Source organism: Myripristis murdjan, chromosome 16, assembly GCF_902150065.1.
Source record: "Myripristis murdjan chromosome 16, fMyrMur1.1, whole genome shotgun sequence".
Taxonomy (NCBI): domain Eukaryota; kingdom Metazoa; phylum Chordata; class Actinopteri; order Holocentriformes; family Holocentridae; genus Myripristis; species Myripristis murdjan.
Genome location: NC_043995.1, coordinates 13,423,647 through 13,439,429, shown reverse-complemented (window position 1 = coordinate 13,439,429; position 15,783 = coordinate 13,423,647). Strand labels below are relative to the sequence as shown.

At 45.2% G+C, this 15,783-nt stretch overlaps 1 protein-coding gene across 1 annotated transcript in view; it reads left to right on the top strand.

Moving 5' to 3' along the window:
- The window catches only part of zfpm2a (zinc finger protein, FOG family member 2a), a 118,076-nt gene extending 102,297 nt beyond the window's left edge, over positions 1–15,779 (top strand). The window contains exons 6-8 of the mRNA XM_030072671.1: positions 11,445–11,651; positions 12,338–12,565; positions 12,944–15,779. Of these exons, the coding sequence (XP_029928531.1) occupies positions 11,445–11,651; positions 12,338–12,565; positions 12,944–15,540 (3,032 nt within the window). The 3' untranslated portion in view covers positions 15,541–15,779. The remainder of the gene's footprint in view (positions 1–11,444; positions 11,652–12,337; positions 12,566–12,943) is intronic.
- The last annotated feature ends 4 nt before the right edge of the window (positions 15,780–15,783 follow it).

The following is a 15,783-nucleotide window of genomic DNA, read 5'->3' as shown; positions in this document are numbered from 1 at the left end:
AAAGTGTCTCAGACTGACAGACAGCACTTTGTTATTCGGACCAGTAACTGGAGGTCCATGTCTGCCGCCTGGAAATATTTTATATTCAAATAGAAATTAGAAAGTTGAATGTGTTATTTCAAGCACAGAATTTGGCAGTGCATTTGTTTTTTTTTTTTTTAAAAGGTGCACACTAGCCCATATAATTCTGAATAAAAAAAAAAAAAAAGGCTTTAGGAATTCTGCCAGTTCTCCATTTTGCTCAATTATTATTTTGGCCTGGTATCTTTTTACTGTACATTGTAAAAGGACACCGGTGCCAATTCTAAAGTCCGCCGCAAAAAAAATGAATATTCTAAAAGGTGTTTAAAAAAAAAAAAAAAAAAAGCATGCGTTATCTGTGAAAATAAAAACACAGGTAATTTTGCGTGCGCGTGTGCAAATGAAGGTTGCAGGTGTCGTCCATCCATTTAAACGGTCTTTATGATGTTAATTAGTTGTTAGCGTAATTTCCAGCCTCCGCCATCAACCGTGAGAAGTTCAGAGACCTGCTGTTAACTGAGAGTCAATGCCATGGCACTGTTTCAAGAGCTCCCAAACAGGACGGCCAGTGATAACGAACAGGTGATGGGGCCTGATGCCTATGGCAGCGGATATTGCAAAGACAATTGAATTCGTGGGGAGAAATGAATCTTCTGGACAGCATATCAAATGTTAAAACAACACACATTGCATGCAATTTGCTTATGCAGGAGAGTGATAAACTGTGCTTATTTAAAAGATAAACAAAGGGGGAATCTAGTGCAGTAAATTGTGCATGTGTGTTTATTCCCTATGAGTAACACCAGAGGTTTATAGTCCCAGACACACCATCACAGGCACCCGTAGTTTATGGCACCTCTGTTTGTGTGATAGCAGTATTTATGATATTGGAATTTATGTTGTAGTGTATTTTCACTGTTTATGTGCTAGTGGTGGATTGTATTCAAAAGCACTCTAGTAGATTTGGTATTTGTCTTTTGTTAGAATGAACGCCTTTGAATTATGCGTGTTTCACAGAGAGGTCAGATTCATTATCCACCCTGTAGTTCTCAGAGGAAGCAGGCCTCACAAGGTTAAATTCGACATTCCAAGTTTTTCTCCAGGAATGAAAGCCACGAGAATAGAGGAGTTTCATCTCCCTCAGCCCCTGCAACAGCTAATCTTAACCCCTCGCAATAACATTTCCACTCCGCTTACTCTGACTCCAGACATATTTGCTCTCCCTTGCTGCTTGTGTCCTGTTAAGATTTAAACAGCAAACATAAAATGCAGAAGATAACCTGCGAAGGCTTTGGAGAGACTTGACTCCTAACATTATTTTAAAGACCAGATCTGAGAGCTCCAGCGCAGCAGTCGGGAGCGATTATCTACTGTGATCCCTCTCCGACGCACCAAAGTCATTCATCTGCCGATCCTCCAGCCCGCCCATCCCACCACCCCTCCCTTGCACCCCGCACATCGCCCCCATCCCACCACCCCCTCCGCGCAAAGGCAGACCCCTAATCATGTCGACACCGTGTGTCAGTGCCGTGGATGAGCAAGGCCTAGAGATGAGAACGGCTCTGTAAACATGGGCAGGCAGCGGGGAGCTTCCCACTCCCCCCACTCTGCTCGGAATAAGCAAACGGGAAGATTTAGGGATTTTGTCGGGGCCCAACTTTGTAGTATCGGCTCAGGGTCTTTTTTCGATGTTTTCCGGGGTGCTGCCTATGGGATATTGTTCTTAGCTTATGAAGTGCCGCCCGCCCGTTATAAGCTGTGTGTCTTTTGTCAATAGTATTACAATTTTGGAACTGATGCTTATTCTTTTTCTCCCCCCCACTACTCCCTCGGATTTAACTCTTCAACATCCAGTCGAGGGCACGTAATGTCTATGTATTTTGTCATTGACCTTTGCTGTTGACCTCTAACACTCAGATAAACCGGCAGAATCTTTATGACAAACTCTTATTATACTACTGCGGCCATTTGTCATTTGACCTCTCTATATTATAAGTCAACTTTTTTTTTTTTCCCTAGCACTGTCGATTATGAACTATCATGACAGACTAGTAAATCTAGTATGCATCAACTCTGTGTATTCCATAAACAGGCTAATACAATTGGCTGTATCAAATGGGATGTATATTAACAACAGTCGACTGTGCTCTCTCCCCTGTCAGGATTCTATTATGGAGCATGCTCCCGCCCCTTGTTTTGATACAGCGGTAATTTAAAGACCGATCTTAATTGACTTATTTTTTCCGCATGTCTGTCGGAGCTAGTGCATGCACTGCAATAAGAGTCTTGTTTCTTTATTGGGCCACACACAATGTACTGAGTTCAATTTTACCATTCATAATGAATGCAGCCTCGCCATTCAAATGCAGCCATAAGCACACAGCAGATAAGAATTTAATTAAATGTAGATTAAAACCAAACAGGAAAACACACTGGCTGATAATTTTTTATCACGTCCCCTGGTCATATTTTTTCCCTCATACTTTCGACTTGTTCTTCCTTGGGCTACATCTTTTCAGCTTGCCAAAAGTGGCGAAACACCTCACACATCTCACCGTGGCGCCGAGAGATTGTGTAAAATGCAAAACGAGGGGCGGTCACACGATTAATCAGAATCCTCGTGTCTGGGGAGGATGGAGGCTGGCGAAGGAGGAGGGGGGGGGACAGAGGTGCAAGGAAGGAATTAGTTGCTTCATCCCAAATTTGCATCATATTCCAAAGGACAATCCCAGCACTGTAGGCAAGGGGAAACATATCTCGCTCTCTGCAGGAACAATTAAATATTTTCTACAATGCTGAATAAATGTCACCTTCAGTATCAAATTGTCCATACTTGCTAAACATGATGTTACAGTGAGTGCCTCGAAAGCATGCCTGAGCAGTAAGAAAGCGCTATTTTAGATGTGGACCACAGCCTCAACTAACATACTGTAACACATATTCAGGAGCTGTTCACCTCAGGCACTAATAGTGTGTTGAACTCCACTGGGGATACCAGGGGAGCAAGAGGCAACTATAGCATTGTCAGGGATTTCCCACTATTGGAATATTACACCAGGGAGCTCAATTACATGTGAAATACTTATTAAACAAAAAAGTTTCTTGGAGACAACATTTGCCTAATTGATCTATTGCAGTTATTATGAAAATGGAGGCAGTGGTCCTGTCAAATATCACACAGCAGTGCTGATGTTAATGCCCTTATATTTTGAGGAATTTTTGTTTTCTTCTTCTGAAGTACATTAATTCCCCACCATCTGGTGTACTTATCATGTAGCATATTTCACTTGGATCCAGCTTCCCTAACAGTTTTGGACAGCTGTTGGCTTACAGAGTTACCTGAATACAGCTTGAAAGATATATTCTGCCTCTCAAAAAGCAATTTTTCATCAGAAGTGATGGCCCCTCATCTTTCCTCGTGTACACACATTCTCCAAGACCTGCTCAGATAAGAAAACCTCGTGAAAAAAATTGCATGACTGTAAATTATAATTTGACTTTGTTCTTGCAATAATGTAGTATTGTGCTCCTGCATAAGCAGAGAGGTTACAAACAGGGTGTTAATGACTTGCTAGCATGACAGTGGACTTCACTTCAGCATTTGTGCCGTCCCTGCCGCCTCCACAGCGGCTGACGCCACTGTGCCGCTGCCTGCCTGCCTGGCTGTGCCCATGCCGGCCTGCCCACCGCGCTGGTGCTGCATCTCAGTTCCACTCTATTACCCTCACGCAGGCGATTGGCCTTTTCTGTGGGGAAAAGAGCAATTTCCTGTCGCAGTCTGTTTGATCAAGTGCTAAACCCTTGTGATCAATAGAGAGACAGATGTCGGCTCCAGATGGCCGCGTGGTGATACCTGGGGCAGCGCGGGGGCTTGCCAGGACGACAGAATGGCAATGAGCAAGGGCAGCGGCTGTGCTCCCGTTGCACCAGCCACCGAGACGCAATGTGACAAACGCAATTAGGCCTTTTAGCTGCAGATTATTTATTTCTCTTGCAAACCGACAGAAAATTTAATTAGCACATACTTTAAGCAATATGTAGAATTACAGGGGTGCAGAGACACAGGGCATGCTGGGATGTTGCACTGCTGGCTGCTGTGTGCATGTGTGTGTGTGTGTGTGTGTGTGTATTCATTCTGTCTATTACTGTGCTGTTCACATTATACCGGCATGCTCATTAACAAGGCACACATAAGCTTTGCATTTGACAAATACGCAAGTTTTAAGGCTCAAATTGGTATTATAAGTATTCATGGAGAGAAATGTGTTTGCCTCATAAATTCCATTCCTCATGACCAGATCAATAATGCTGCATTCCAAAATGGTTGACAGGTGCATCTCTCTGGCACTCTATCCTTCTGGAGAGGAAAAAAAAAAAACTGTTAACGCCAGAAGGCCAAAATAGACCTTTCCAAAGAGGAGAGAGAGAGGAGAGAGGGTCCCATTTTTTAAACGGCAAGCATTTGCATTAGGGCTGGCATCCACCATACACACACACACACACGCATACACACATAAACGCACGCACACACTCAGACTGGCCAGCCAGCCCATGTGGCGTAGGGCTGGAGCCATGTTGGAGGAACCACTGAGGCGCGTGGCGATAGCGCGGCTCTCTCCCAGGAAAAGCGAGCTCGCTGGCGTTGGACCTCCGCCGTTCACCTGCTCCCACCGAGGCATGATGGGTAGGGGGACGTGGGCCATGGGGCCGCAGCTGGGGGGTAGGGAGGGGCCGGGTCCGCAGTGGCGCTCAACACAGCAGCGTCCTGTCACAAGGGGTCTTCTGGTCCCATTAGCAGGGCTTGGTCAGAACGGGCTCCCAACCAGCCTGCTGCCCCAGCAGGGGCCGCAGTAAACACATGTCGACTGGCCACAACCAGGACTCAGGCAGCCCTACCCGCCGAGCAGCACAGCTAATAGAGTGCTCAATGGGACAAACCTGTCTAAATAAAGAATAAAGCAGAGTAGAGCGGAGAGGAGCCAGTCGGAGTATTCCTTTAATAGCGTACTTGACTTCAGTGTGGAGAGGGAGGAGCTGACTGTGTGTGGCAGCTAATGAGGGAGAACAGCTTTGTACTGTAGCCTTGTCTTAAGGAATTTGCGACTGGTATTGTCTACACCCAGCTCAATATAAAAAGTGCAAAATGAGGGGGAAAAAAGAGGAAAAACAAGTCCAGTTTGTTTGGGAAAGATTTAACTTTAAAGGGGGAAATTACACTAATAAATCCAGCACCGGATTTTTTTTTTCTCTTTATTTTGCATCATATAATAGTTTGTTTATACATCATAATAAAACAGATGCTGTTTATATTTCAAAATATTCCTCCTTTAATTGATTTAGTAATTTTCAGTGACATGTAGACGAATAAATTTGTATAACAAATTGAAATCCAAACACTCCATGGCATTCTAATTGACCAATAAAAATGGCTTGCTAATTCACATTTGTAATTTTTTTTTCTGTCTGCCTCAACATTGCAGCACTACTACCAGCAAAATCTCCCACAGCCAGTATTGTTCTCACTGCTCTGAAAGAGCCACATGAATCTCTAGAGACCTGCCAGAGAAATATCATAATTTCAAAGTGTAATTTTTAAACAGGGAAACATTTCTCAAATTGTCAGAAACTAGGCTATATTTTTTTTAACAGGTTTTTATCTTCAAACAATTCATAAATGCGTGTTGAATGACATTGTGCAGTGTGGTGGTTTTATGTTTTTTGTTGCCTGTGAATGTATACTGTAGAGAGAGCGTGTATGAGGCTCCCCTGGGAGGACTTTTTAATTTGTGGATTCTGACCTGCGTGCCATTCGCTCAAGGCCATCCATGAGCTCTCGGTTGCTGGCTATCATCTGCAAAACACTTGATGCTAAAATTAGTCTGGACACTGTAGTGCGAAGGAGTGAAATCTGGGGTTTTGGGGGTGTCAGGCAAGGCAAGGCAAGGCATGGCTCGATAAACACATACTTACTGAATGATATTTCTTTTCCTGGAAAGTGGAGGATAGTTTTGCCTGTGACAATTTTCACCCGGAAATTTTAGAAATAAAATATCAAAGCAGCAGAGTAAGTATCAGAGGCGTGATGACTGCCATTACAGATACGCAGCTAAGAACAGACATGTTGTTTTGGAACGTTTGTTTAAAAAAACACACAGGAGATTTTAACCATACAACATAAATTCATGCCAAAGACTGAGTCAAAATGATCTAAATATTTTATCTTTTTCTTTAATATATTGCTTATGAGAGTAAGGTCTTCACCACCTACCTGCGAGGATGTATAGGCAGACTGGCTGCTATGCTGCTATGCCATGTCTGAGCTGTCTCTGCATCAACAGAGCATCATCACAAGCAAAAACATCCACTGGCTGCACGGCTGGAGCTTTAGCATGAGAAGAGTGCCTCCTAGTGGCTGAGAAAAATATCGAAGGAGGAGGCAGAAGAGAGAGGGAGAGAGAAAGAGAGAGAGAGAGAGGCAGAAAGAGAGCGAGAGTCAATCTGTGTCAGTGCTTCAGTGAAATAATAGTACAGTCAGCTAATTCCAGTTTAGTGCACCGTCAATAATAGTGAGCTTGTTTGACCCTGTGAATGTTGTTCCTCCTCAGGTCTAACTCAGCGCTTTTCCCTCCTGCTTGCCCTGGGTTGTATTCGGATGACGGTTTGACAGCCATGAGTCATCCTAATGTGTTCAACTCTGACGATCCAGAAACACTCTAAATATTTACCATTATTCATGAGGAGGATTTGTTTAGTTTCTCTTGGAGCGCTGTCTCCTGTCAGGTGCAGATACAGATATTATTCATTGATATTGCATGATTGGTATTTTTCCCTTGTAACATTCAGGCATCCAACTTGTGTTTACCATTATTTGTGTGCGCGTTGTGCAGTAATTTTCCTCTCCCAAGACACGAAGCGTTGTTAAAAATCTAGAGGCAGTTAACAACAGGCAGCTACTTGATATTCGTAGGTGCAAGGAGCCTGTTCCCATTTGACCAGGAGGAGTTGGAGCTGATTTGAAGACAAGAAGAGTAGAGGTCTTTAATTACAAACCTCTCTGTGGCTTCAGGCACCACTGGCCCCACTTCACAATTAAGACCAACATTTAGCATGAAGCCAATGGACAGAAATGAGAACTTTCAGGAGCGTTAGGGTTAGGGTTACGGTTTGACCGAGGAAAAAACACGGGTTTGCAAATCACTCTCAGGATCTCGAGGCTTGAGAAAGATGCATGTAAGATGGTCATAAAATTTCAAGTTTGAAACTCTCAGATCGATGCAATTGTATGTAGAATACATACATACCCACACTTATACTGTCATTTCTCAATGTGAACTGTGATGCTTTATAATACATGAGCTGTGATGCATTCAGATAATGCCAATGGGCTACTGTTAGTTTTCCCAAAAGCCCCATTCTCCCCTACTATAATATGTGGCTGTGGTGCAGTGGGACTGTACTCCAGTGCTGTAATGGCCTCTGCAATGGTAATGTGTTTGGACAGATGGGAGAGGCAAGTGCTGATGTGCTTAACTACGCATTTTACAGCTAAACTATTAAAGAGTTGTGCTGTTTACACACCAACATTTGAATACCTGTCTTCAGGCCAGTTTAATTATCCAGGCCCTTCTGTTATTTCTGCTGCTTTGTTGTCTCTCAGCTCTGCACAAGGCATGAGAGATTTGTTTGCGGCTTCATTAAGATATGGTGGTGGTAGCGGTGCGCAGGGAGCAAAAAAAAAAAAAAAAAAACTATTTCATTCCTGCTCGAGTATCTCATACTGTTCTCCTGCCACCCCCATACATACACAGATACTGTACACATCCATTTTCTTATAAAGTCATTTAAAGTGAGGAAATTAAAAATGCCCTGTGATGCCTGCACTTTGAAATCTCTTGGGGCTTTAGGCAAAGGGGAGGGACATACGCCCCCACCCCGTGCGATTCATCCTTAGACGTTTGATTAGTGTATAAGTACTTATAGGGGAAAGGGGCTTGCATTATAATTTTGTTTCATGAATTCCTTCATATGTTCATCTTCAACCGCATGTTCAAATAAACCATTAATCAAAGGGAAGAGAGGGAAGAGGGCATTTAGCCAGCAGAGCCATAGTCTCAGGGCCTCAGTGAGCTGGTGGATATGGTATTGAGAGACTGTAGGAAGCAGTGGTTTTTAATTATCTGGACTACGTACAGGATGCCGTTTTTGATTGTTTTAATGAGGCAGCTGGCCTATTGTCTCCCCTTAATTCCTCTATTGTTTTTAGAATATGTCATAGTTCTTTATTCTTTTATCAGGTGCTCTGCAGGAGGATTTAGACAATAGCCTTCATTCCAACTGCATTGGCCACTGCACAAAGGCAGCTCACTGCAGACAGTTAGCAGGCAAACAAGTGCAAATCACTAGCTGCACTTTTTTCAGCCTTTCCCCTAGTTTCGGGACTTGTGGTTTTGGTCTTTCACTCTAACTCTTGACCCGCCCCTCCCGGTGCCATTCACACAGATCGTGCCGCTGTCATAGGTGGTTAACCTGTGTTTCTGTGATTTCGATCGCCTGCCATAAAAAGGCTGTCAGAGGAAAAGACAGTCACGGGTAAACTGGGGGATCTTGGGAGAATACTCCTTCCTGGGATATTGTTTTTGTGTCTGTGCAGTCTGCATTTCCATTGCAGACTTCACAGATTTTCTACTGTGTGTGTGAGAGAGAGAGAATGTATGCATGGATGAATATATATGCACAGTATTTTGCATGCATGTGTGATTACATATCTAGGTATGCATTTGTGCATGCAGATGTGAGTTTGTATGTGCAAATATAAGCATATTATTGTTAACCATAAAACATTATATATCACATTTTTTCTGAATTACTCATGTAGAATAGTGACATGTGACATTTTTTAGGAATTTAATTTCCTCCAGAACCTGTGTTTTTAGTTAATAATATTCAAAAATTTTGGTGTAAGATGCAAAATGTGTCATGAAAATGCACCCCTATAAATAATTCTGATCACTGTATCTTGCACAACAATGAGGATTAAAATTTAAGACATAATCGTGCAGCCCAACTGCATGCAGCTTACTGCTCCATTAGTACCTTTTCTTGGTTGGTTTCACTCTACTGTAGCAGGCAGAGTGCTGCCTCAGTGTTTTGTGTAGTTCAGAAAACTGGGACATTCAGTCCTAAAACTCAGTCCCAGCATTCTCACACACAACAGATGGATCTGTAGCATCCTTGGCTGAAGGGATCCAATCTCAGTGCATATTCTGTTGTCAAATTGCAGTAAAACATTTTCATCAGACTCTACATAATCTACTTGAATTCAGCTGTGGAGAACGCACAGTATCTTTGATTTGGATTGATCCAAAAAAACAGTGATTTGTATCTGAGTATCAGGGCCTAGTTCACAATTCTCTTTGTAAGCTGAGCGCCTCTGAACTAAAAGATCTTTACAGAGGAGAGAAACTTTTGTGGCTATGACTGCGATATATTCCCCGCCATTGTCAGTGGCAGTTTGTATCTACCTTGATGGTAACTTGGACAGACAGTGGAGAGGAGTTTTGTTATTTTAATTAGGAGATAAAAATTCAAAGGGCCTCTCCAGGCAGTGTGTGGTATGACAGAATCAAAACGATGAAGTGGAGCGGCCTGAAGTGTGTGTCTCGTCACAGCAGATTGGCCAACAGATAGGCACTGCTCTTTAAAGTGGCGCTGACATGCACACGCACGTGCACACACAGGCAATTGCACACACACACACACACAGACACACAGACACACACACATATAGATATTCACACATACACACACACATGCGCACACAGAGCCTGCACACAAATGGGACTTTGAAAGATAGCATATTTTAATACCATTTCAGTCCTTTGACACGTTTGTGCTGGTCTAATTTTCAGTGCTTCACCAGCAGATAGGAAGGGCTAGAAAGGTTTTAATCAAAACAGCGATGTGAAATCTGTAATATTCAATTTTAAATTGAAATAATGGAGCAATTCATTCTAGAAACTTAACAATGATTTATACATAATGTATGCCATGGTGGTGTAACATAATGGCAGCTCTGTTTCCATCTCTTCGTTTTCCATTTCCAGTAAATCCACAGAAAAGTGGATTGTTTTTAGAAGGGGCTCACTCCAGCACCTTAACCCTGTCCACAGGGCAGTTTGAAACCTGGTGATTCATAGGTTTTGTGTAAACATGAGTAATCAGTGTTCCAGATGGGTGGGGCGTTTCGAGCTGCACCCCCTGCCTCCACACCTCTCCTCAGGACTCTTTATTCTACATCAGCCAGGGCTCAAATCACAGGTCCCCTCTCAGCCTGACACTCCGTCGCTATGTTTGCACATCTTTGAAAGCTAACGGCGCGCTTTAATTAATTGTCCAGCTTTCCTCAGAAACAATGTCCTAATTCTGCCATTTAGCGGGAGCGTATCATAGTTTGTTGTTATCTCCCCAGCCAGATTTCTGTAAATAGTCATATTAAAAACTTTAATCTCTTCAATGGAAAATGAAGTGCAGCTGAAAAGCCTGTCATGTGCTGAGATAAATATTATCTAAGCTAAAACCTCCACTCTCTCCGTCTCCCCTTTCCTTCCCCCTGCTCCCCCACCCCTTTCTCCGACTTAATGAATATGTTCAGAAGATTTCAGAGGAATGTTTAATCCCAAAACACAACAATCTAATAACATGGAGGACCTGTCTCAGTGTTCTAGCAGACAACAGCACTGTAGGCTACAGTTTACACCAGCTGAGGTGTGATGCTTCTGCAAATAGCCTTTATATATGTTAAAAACGTTATGAAATTACCTTTTTCATCTAATAAACTAATTCTCTATTTTATAATTTATGTAGAAATATAAACATGTACAATTTTATCATTTTCCTGCATTTTTAAGGATTACTTTTCCATGCAGGAAAATGTGCATTTTTTCTGGTAGACATATATAAAATATTATCAGTTCTAATGGTATCACCTCCCACCACTCCACCCCCTACACACACAGACACACACATACACATACACATGCATTTTAGGGTCTTCAATCACCCCCAGTTTTTTTTTTTTTTTTTTTTCTTTTCCAAAGACATGGTTGTGTCTCAGTGACTGGAATTTATTCACTCCGAAAGTTGTGGCAGCTCAAATTTAGGTGCAGGCATTTTTACGCTTTTGCACACTTTTGAATAGTCCCTCCTCACATTGGGTCAAACCCTGACATCCCATTTCAACCTGAAAAATACCAGATCACGAAAGCAAGACACTGTCAAAATGCTTTTTCTTTGTAAATTTAGCGCTTATATTCTATACCACAGAAACACCTGACACCAAAACTGCCTGTGTGTACGTGTAGGGAAAGCAATCTTTACTTTCCCAGCTTGCATTTAAATGTCTCCTCTATCTCTATTTTGTCCAGGTGGCCAACTGTGGTGCACCACCACCAAGAACATGATGGAGGGCGAAGAGCTGGTGGCGTTTGCGGTGGACTTTGACTCGCGTCTGCAGGCGGTGAACCACATGTCTCTGAGCGAGGGCATGTACCCAGCCAGGCTGCTGGACAGCATCCAGCTCCTGCCACAGCAGGCCGCAATGGCTTCCATCCTGCCCACTGCCATCGTCAACAGTGAGTGGCCACACGCAGGCACACATACACATGCACAGAGTTTGGTATAGGCGTACACAAGCACACACATACTTGCTCTTGTTTTGTGCTGCTCTGTCTCCCTATCTCTCTGTCTCTCTCACTCTTACGCTCTCTCTCCCTCATTCACACACACATACACACACACTACAGTCCACAGCCTGCACTCAGTCACCTGCTTAACAAGGAGCGTCGTCTCCGCCGGGCGTAGATTAACCCAGATGAGTCTCTGCGCTGGAGATAAGAGCCATCGACCTTCAAGTTTTGGGTTCACATAAATACACTGAGGCTCAAACTAACCTGTTAATTGCAAAATACACGCCTCATGCAAATAGTGTGTTTGTTTACTTAGCGAGGGCTATCTGGGTTCAGCTCAACAGGGAGGCTTCTGTAAGCAGATGGTCCAGTGTTCTTGTTTGCCCTTGAGAAAGGGCACCAACCCAGTGGTAGCAACATAGCGATATGCGGCAACTGAGGATTTGGTGGAAAAGCCTTTTAACATTGGCTTTGAGAGTCAGAGCTGTAGAAGTATAGAAGGTGTGTGTGTGTGAGAGAGAGTCCTCTATCTTTATACTTATGTGTGAATATGAAATCACTGTACCCCGATATTATATTTCCCCCACCCCACCCCCCACCACCCCTCCTCACTGCTCTCTGTGTCTCTACAGAGGACATCTTCCCATGCAAGGCTTGTGGGATCTGGTATCGAAGTGAGAGGAACTTGCAGGCCCATCTGATGTACTATTGCAGCGGGCGGCAGAGGGAGCCAGAGACTGTAGTCGAGGAGAACGACACTGGACCCCACCAGACCCCCAGCATCTGCCCCTTCCCACAGTGCAACAAGAGCTTCTCCGGAGCCAGGGCCCTGGAAATGCACTTGAGCACCTCACACAGCGGTGAGAGGAAATATACATGATAGAGCGGTTGTTAAGTAACCTGTATTTTCACAGAACTTTTACTGGTACTACAGTTTTATGCGTAAAGGATGGTTATTTGACAATTATTTTGATAAGGAAACAGTTACTGAAAAGTAAAAAATGAGAAAAATGACAGTTTTACACTGGTTTGTGAAAATGACTGTCATTCTGTTCAGAAATATACATATCCTGCTGTCAGCTAGCACAGTTGACAGTTTATCCTGCAGGTAAAAAAAATCTAAGGGATGGGAATAAGCTTGGCATAATGCATGAGCGTTTGATGGTTTCTACAGTTAACTCTAAAGGAGAAGTGGGAGGCGAGATTCTGAGCATTTCTCCCTTTTATCTCCTTCACAGGTGTCAAAATGGAAGAGAGCCTCCCTCCTGGCACCAGCTTGAAATGCACAATCTGTAACTACACGGCAGATTCTCTTATTACATTCCAGCATCACATCATGTCTCACCTGTCACAGGCGGCCTTCAGATGCAATCACTGCCATATCAGCTTCCAGAGCCACAGGGAACTCTTACAGCATCAGGACTTACATGGGCACGGCAGCAAACTTCACAGGGAGGGCGACGGCACTGAGCATTCCCCCAGGGGGCCCGAGGAAAGCCTCCAGCAGCAGCAGCAGCAGGCCCGCGCTGAGCTGGCCAACAGGAAGGATGCTCTGCTGGGAAGTCCCAAAGGGGCCCTCAACAAGGAGACCAACACAGAGGGAGAGGCAGACAAGGCTGAGAAGAAGCCCATGCTGTCTGTTCAGAAGGGAGAGACCCACCCAGGCAGCAAGGCCAACTTTTCTTACACTAGGATCAAGTCTGAGCCCTCGAGCCCCCGGCTGGCCTCCTCCCCTGTGCAGCATAACATGCCTACATTTCCCATGGGCCCCTTCTTGTCTCAGTTTGCTTTTTCCCAGGACATTTCAGTAGTCCCGCAGGCTTCAGAGATTCTGGCTAAAATGTCGGAGCTGGTTCACCGGAGGCTGCGCCATGGAGGGAACAGCTACCCCCCTGTCATCTACAGCCCTCTAATGCCCAAAGGGGCCACCTGTTTCGAATGCAATATCACCTTCAACAACCTGGACAACTATTTGGTCCACAAAAAGCACTACTGTAACAGTCGCTGGCAGCACATGGCAAAGTCCCCTGACTTCTCCGGCCTGTCAGACAAGGTCCCTGAGGCAGTTAGCCCCAACAGTGGCCACAGTTCAGTTAGCATGCTGGCGGGCTGCCACCCTGCAGAGGCTGACAGCCACCTCATGCAGTCCGCCTGTCTAAACTCCAGTGTTTTGGACATGATCAATGCAGGGACTAAAGGGCCCGATAAGGATCTAGCAGGACAGGTGAAGAAGGTCTCCACCCCAACTGGCACCGAGGAAAGGCTCAACGGCAAGCAGATGGAGGGGAAGAGCCCCAGCACAGGCTTGGTGGAGAGTGACAATGACCCAACCAAGACGACCTGTGATGCTTGCAACATCACCTTCAGCCGCCATGAAACCTACATGGTCCACAAACAGTACTACTGTGCCACCCGCCATGACCCACCCATGAAACGCATGTCTGCCAACAAGGTGCCCTCCATGCAGAGGACCATGAGGACCCGCAAGCGCAGAAAGATGTATGAGATGTGTCTCCCTGACCAGGACCACCCAAGGCCCCCCATGGGCCAGCCGGGGTTCCTGGGGGTTCCTCCCATGGGGAACCCTTGTACATCCCAGGAGGCTGTGGAGAGCCTAGCAGACCGCTTCCATCCCCGCTGTGATGTCTTCCCAGGTATGGTACCCAAACACCTGGAAGCCTCCCTTACTGTCTCTAAATCTATTCTGGCTCCCAAATGCAATACCATGGAGCAGCAGGAGCTGGACGCTCCCATTGATCTCAGCAAAAAGTGTTCGCCAGTCCCTGACAAGACATGTAGCTCCCCTAAAAGACTGTTGGACTATCACGAATGTACAGTGTGCAAGATAAGTTTTAACAAAGTGGAGAACTACCTGGCGCACAAACAGAACTTTTGCCCTGTGACAGCCGTCGCTGCTGCTGCCCAGCAACAACAGCAGCAGCAGCAGCAGCAGCAGCAGCAGCACAATGAGATTGGCAGCCTGGAGCCGACCATGTTTCCAGACGTGAAGAGTGAAGGCAATAACAACCCTGATGACGTCTACGATAAGAGCCCAGGCAAATGTGAGAAGAATGGCAACGGGAAGATGATGGTGCAGAATGGAGGCATGTTCCCCCCTCACCTGGGGCCTGTGCCGGGGCTCAAGCCTTTCGCTGAGCCTCAGCTCATCCCATCTAAAGACGAGAACAAGAATATGTTTCTGCCCCACTGCCTTTATCCCGGAGCAATAAAGAAGGTGAAAGGTGCTGAGCAAATATCGCCGTATTTCGGGATAAAGCCAACCGATTACGTGACGGGGGGGCTGGTGATGCAAGGAGAGCCCAGTGAACAGGAGCAGAGCGTTAATGGAGGAGGAGGTGGAGGGACAGGGGGAGGAGGAGGAGGAGAGACGGGGACACCCAGAGAGCAGGCCCAGCAGCCTGCTGCTAATGGCTGCCCCCACCCTGGCAAGGAGCCCCTTCCCCTGCTGCCCAAAAACCGGGGCATGGTCATCGTCAACGGGGGGCACAAGCCCGAGGAGCGTTCGGGCACAGCTCCACCACAGCAGGAGAACCAGTCCCATAACCCCCAGCAGCCAGACGGCCACCCCCCTAATCCCTCACCTACGTGGGGCGCTGAGAACCAGGCCGACTCCAATGAGAACGTGTCACCCTCCTCCAAGTCCCCTAATGAGGAGGCAGCTCCTGCGGCCAATAAAGGCGTGAACGGCTCAGCCCAGGCTCCTGGAAGCGGCAAGTACTGCCGCCTCTGTGATATCCAGTTCAACAACCTGTCAAACTTTATTACCCATAAGAAGTTTTACTGTTCATCACATGCGGCAGAGCATGTAAAATAAGTTGAGAAGAATAAGACCCATTCTTCTTTTCCCACCACACCTTTCCCCACTCTTGACCCTTTTTTCTTCTGTTTTGGTACACTGTTGTGTCTGGAATAGTGCATCATGCAGTGCTAAACGCTGCTTGTGGACAATCAAGAGAAGCTTCTTCTTTCATCGTTTTAAGACTTAAAAATGCAAAACCATTGGTTAAAAAAGAAAAAGAAAAGAAAAATGAATCAAGAGTAATATTGGTGCCACTTT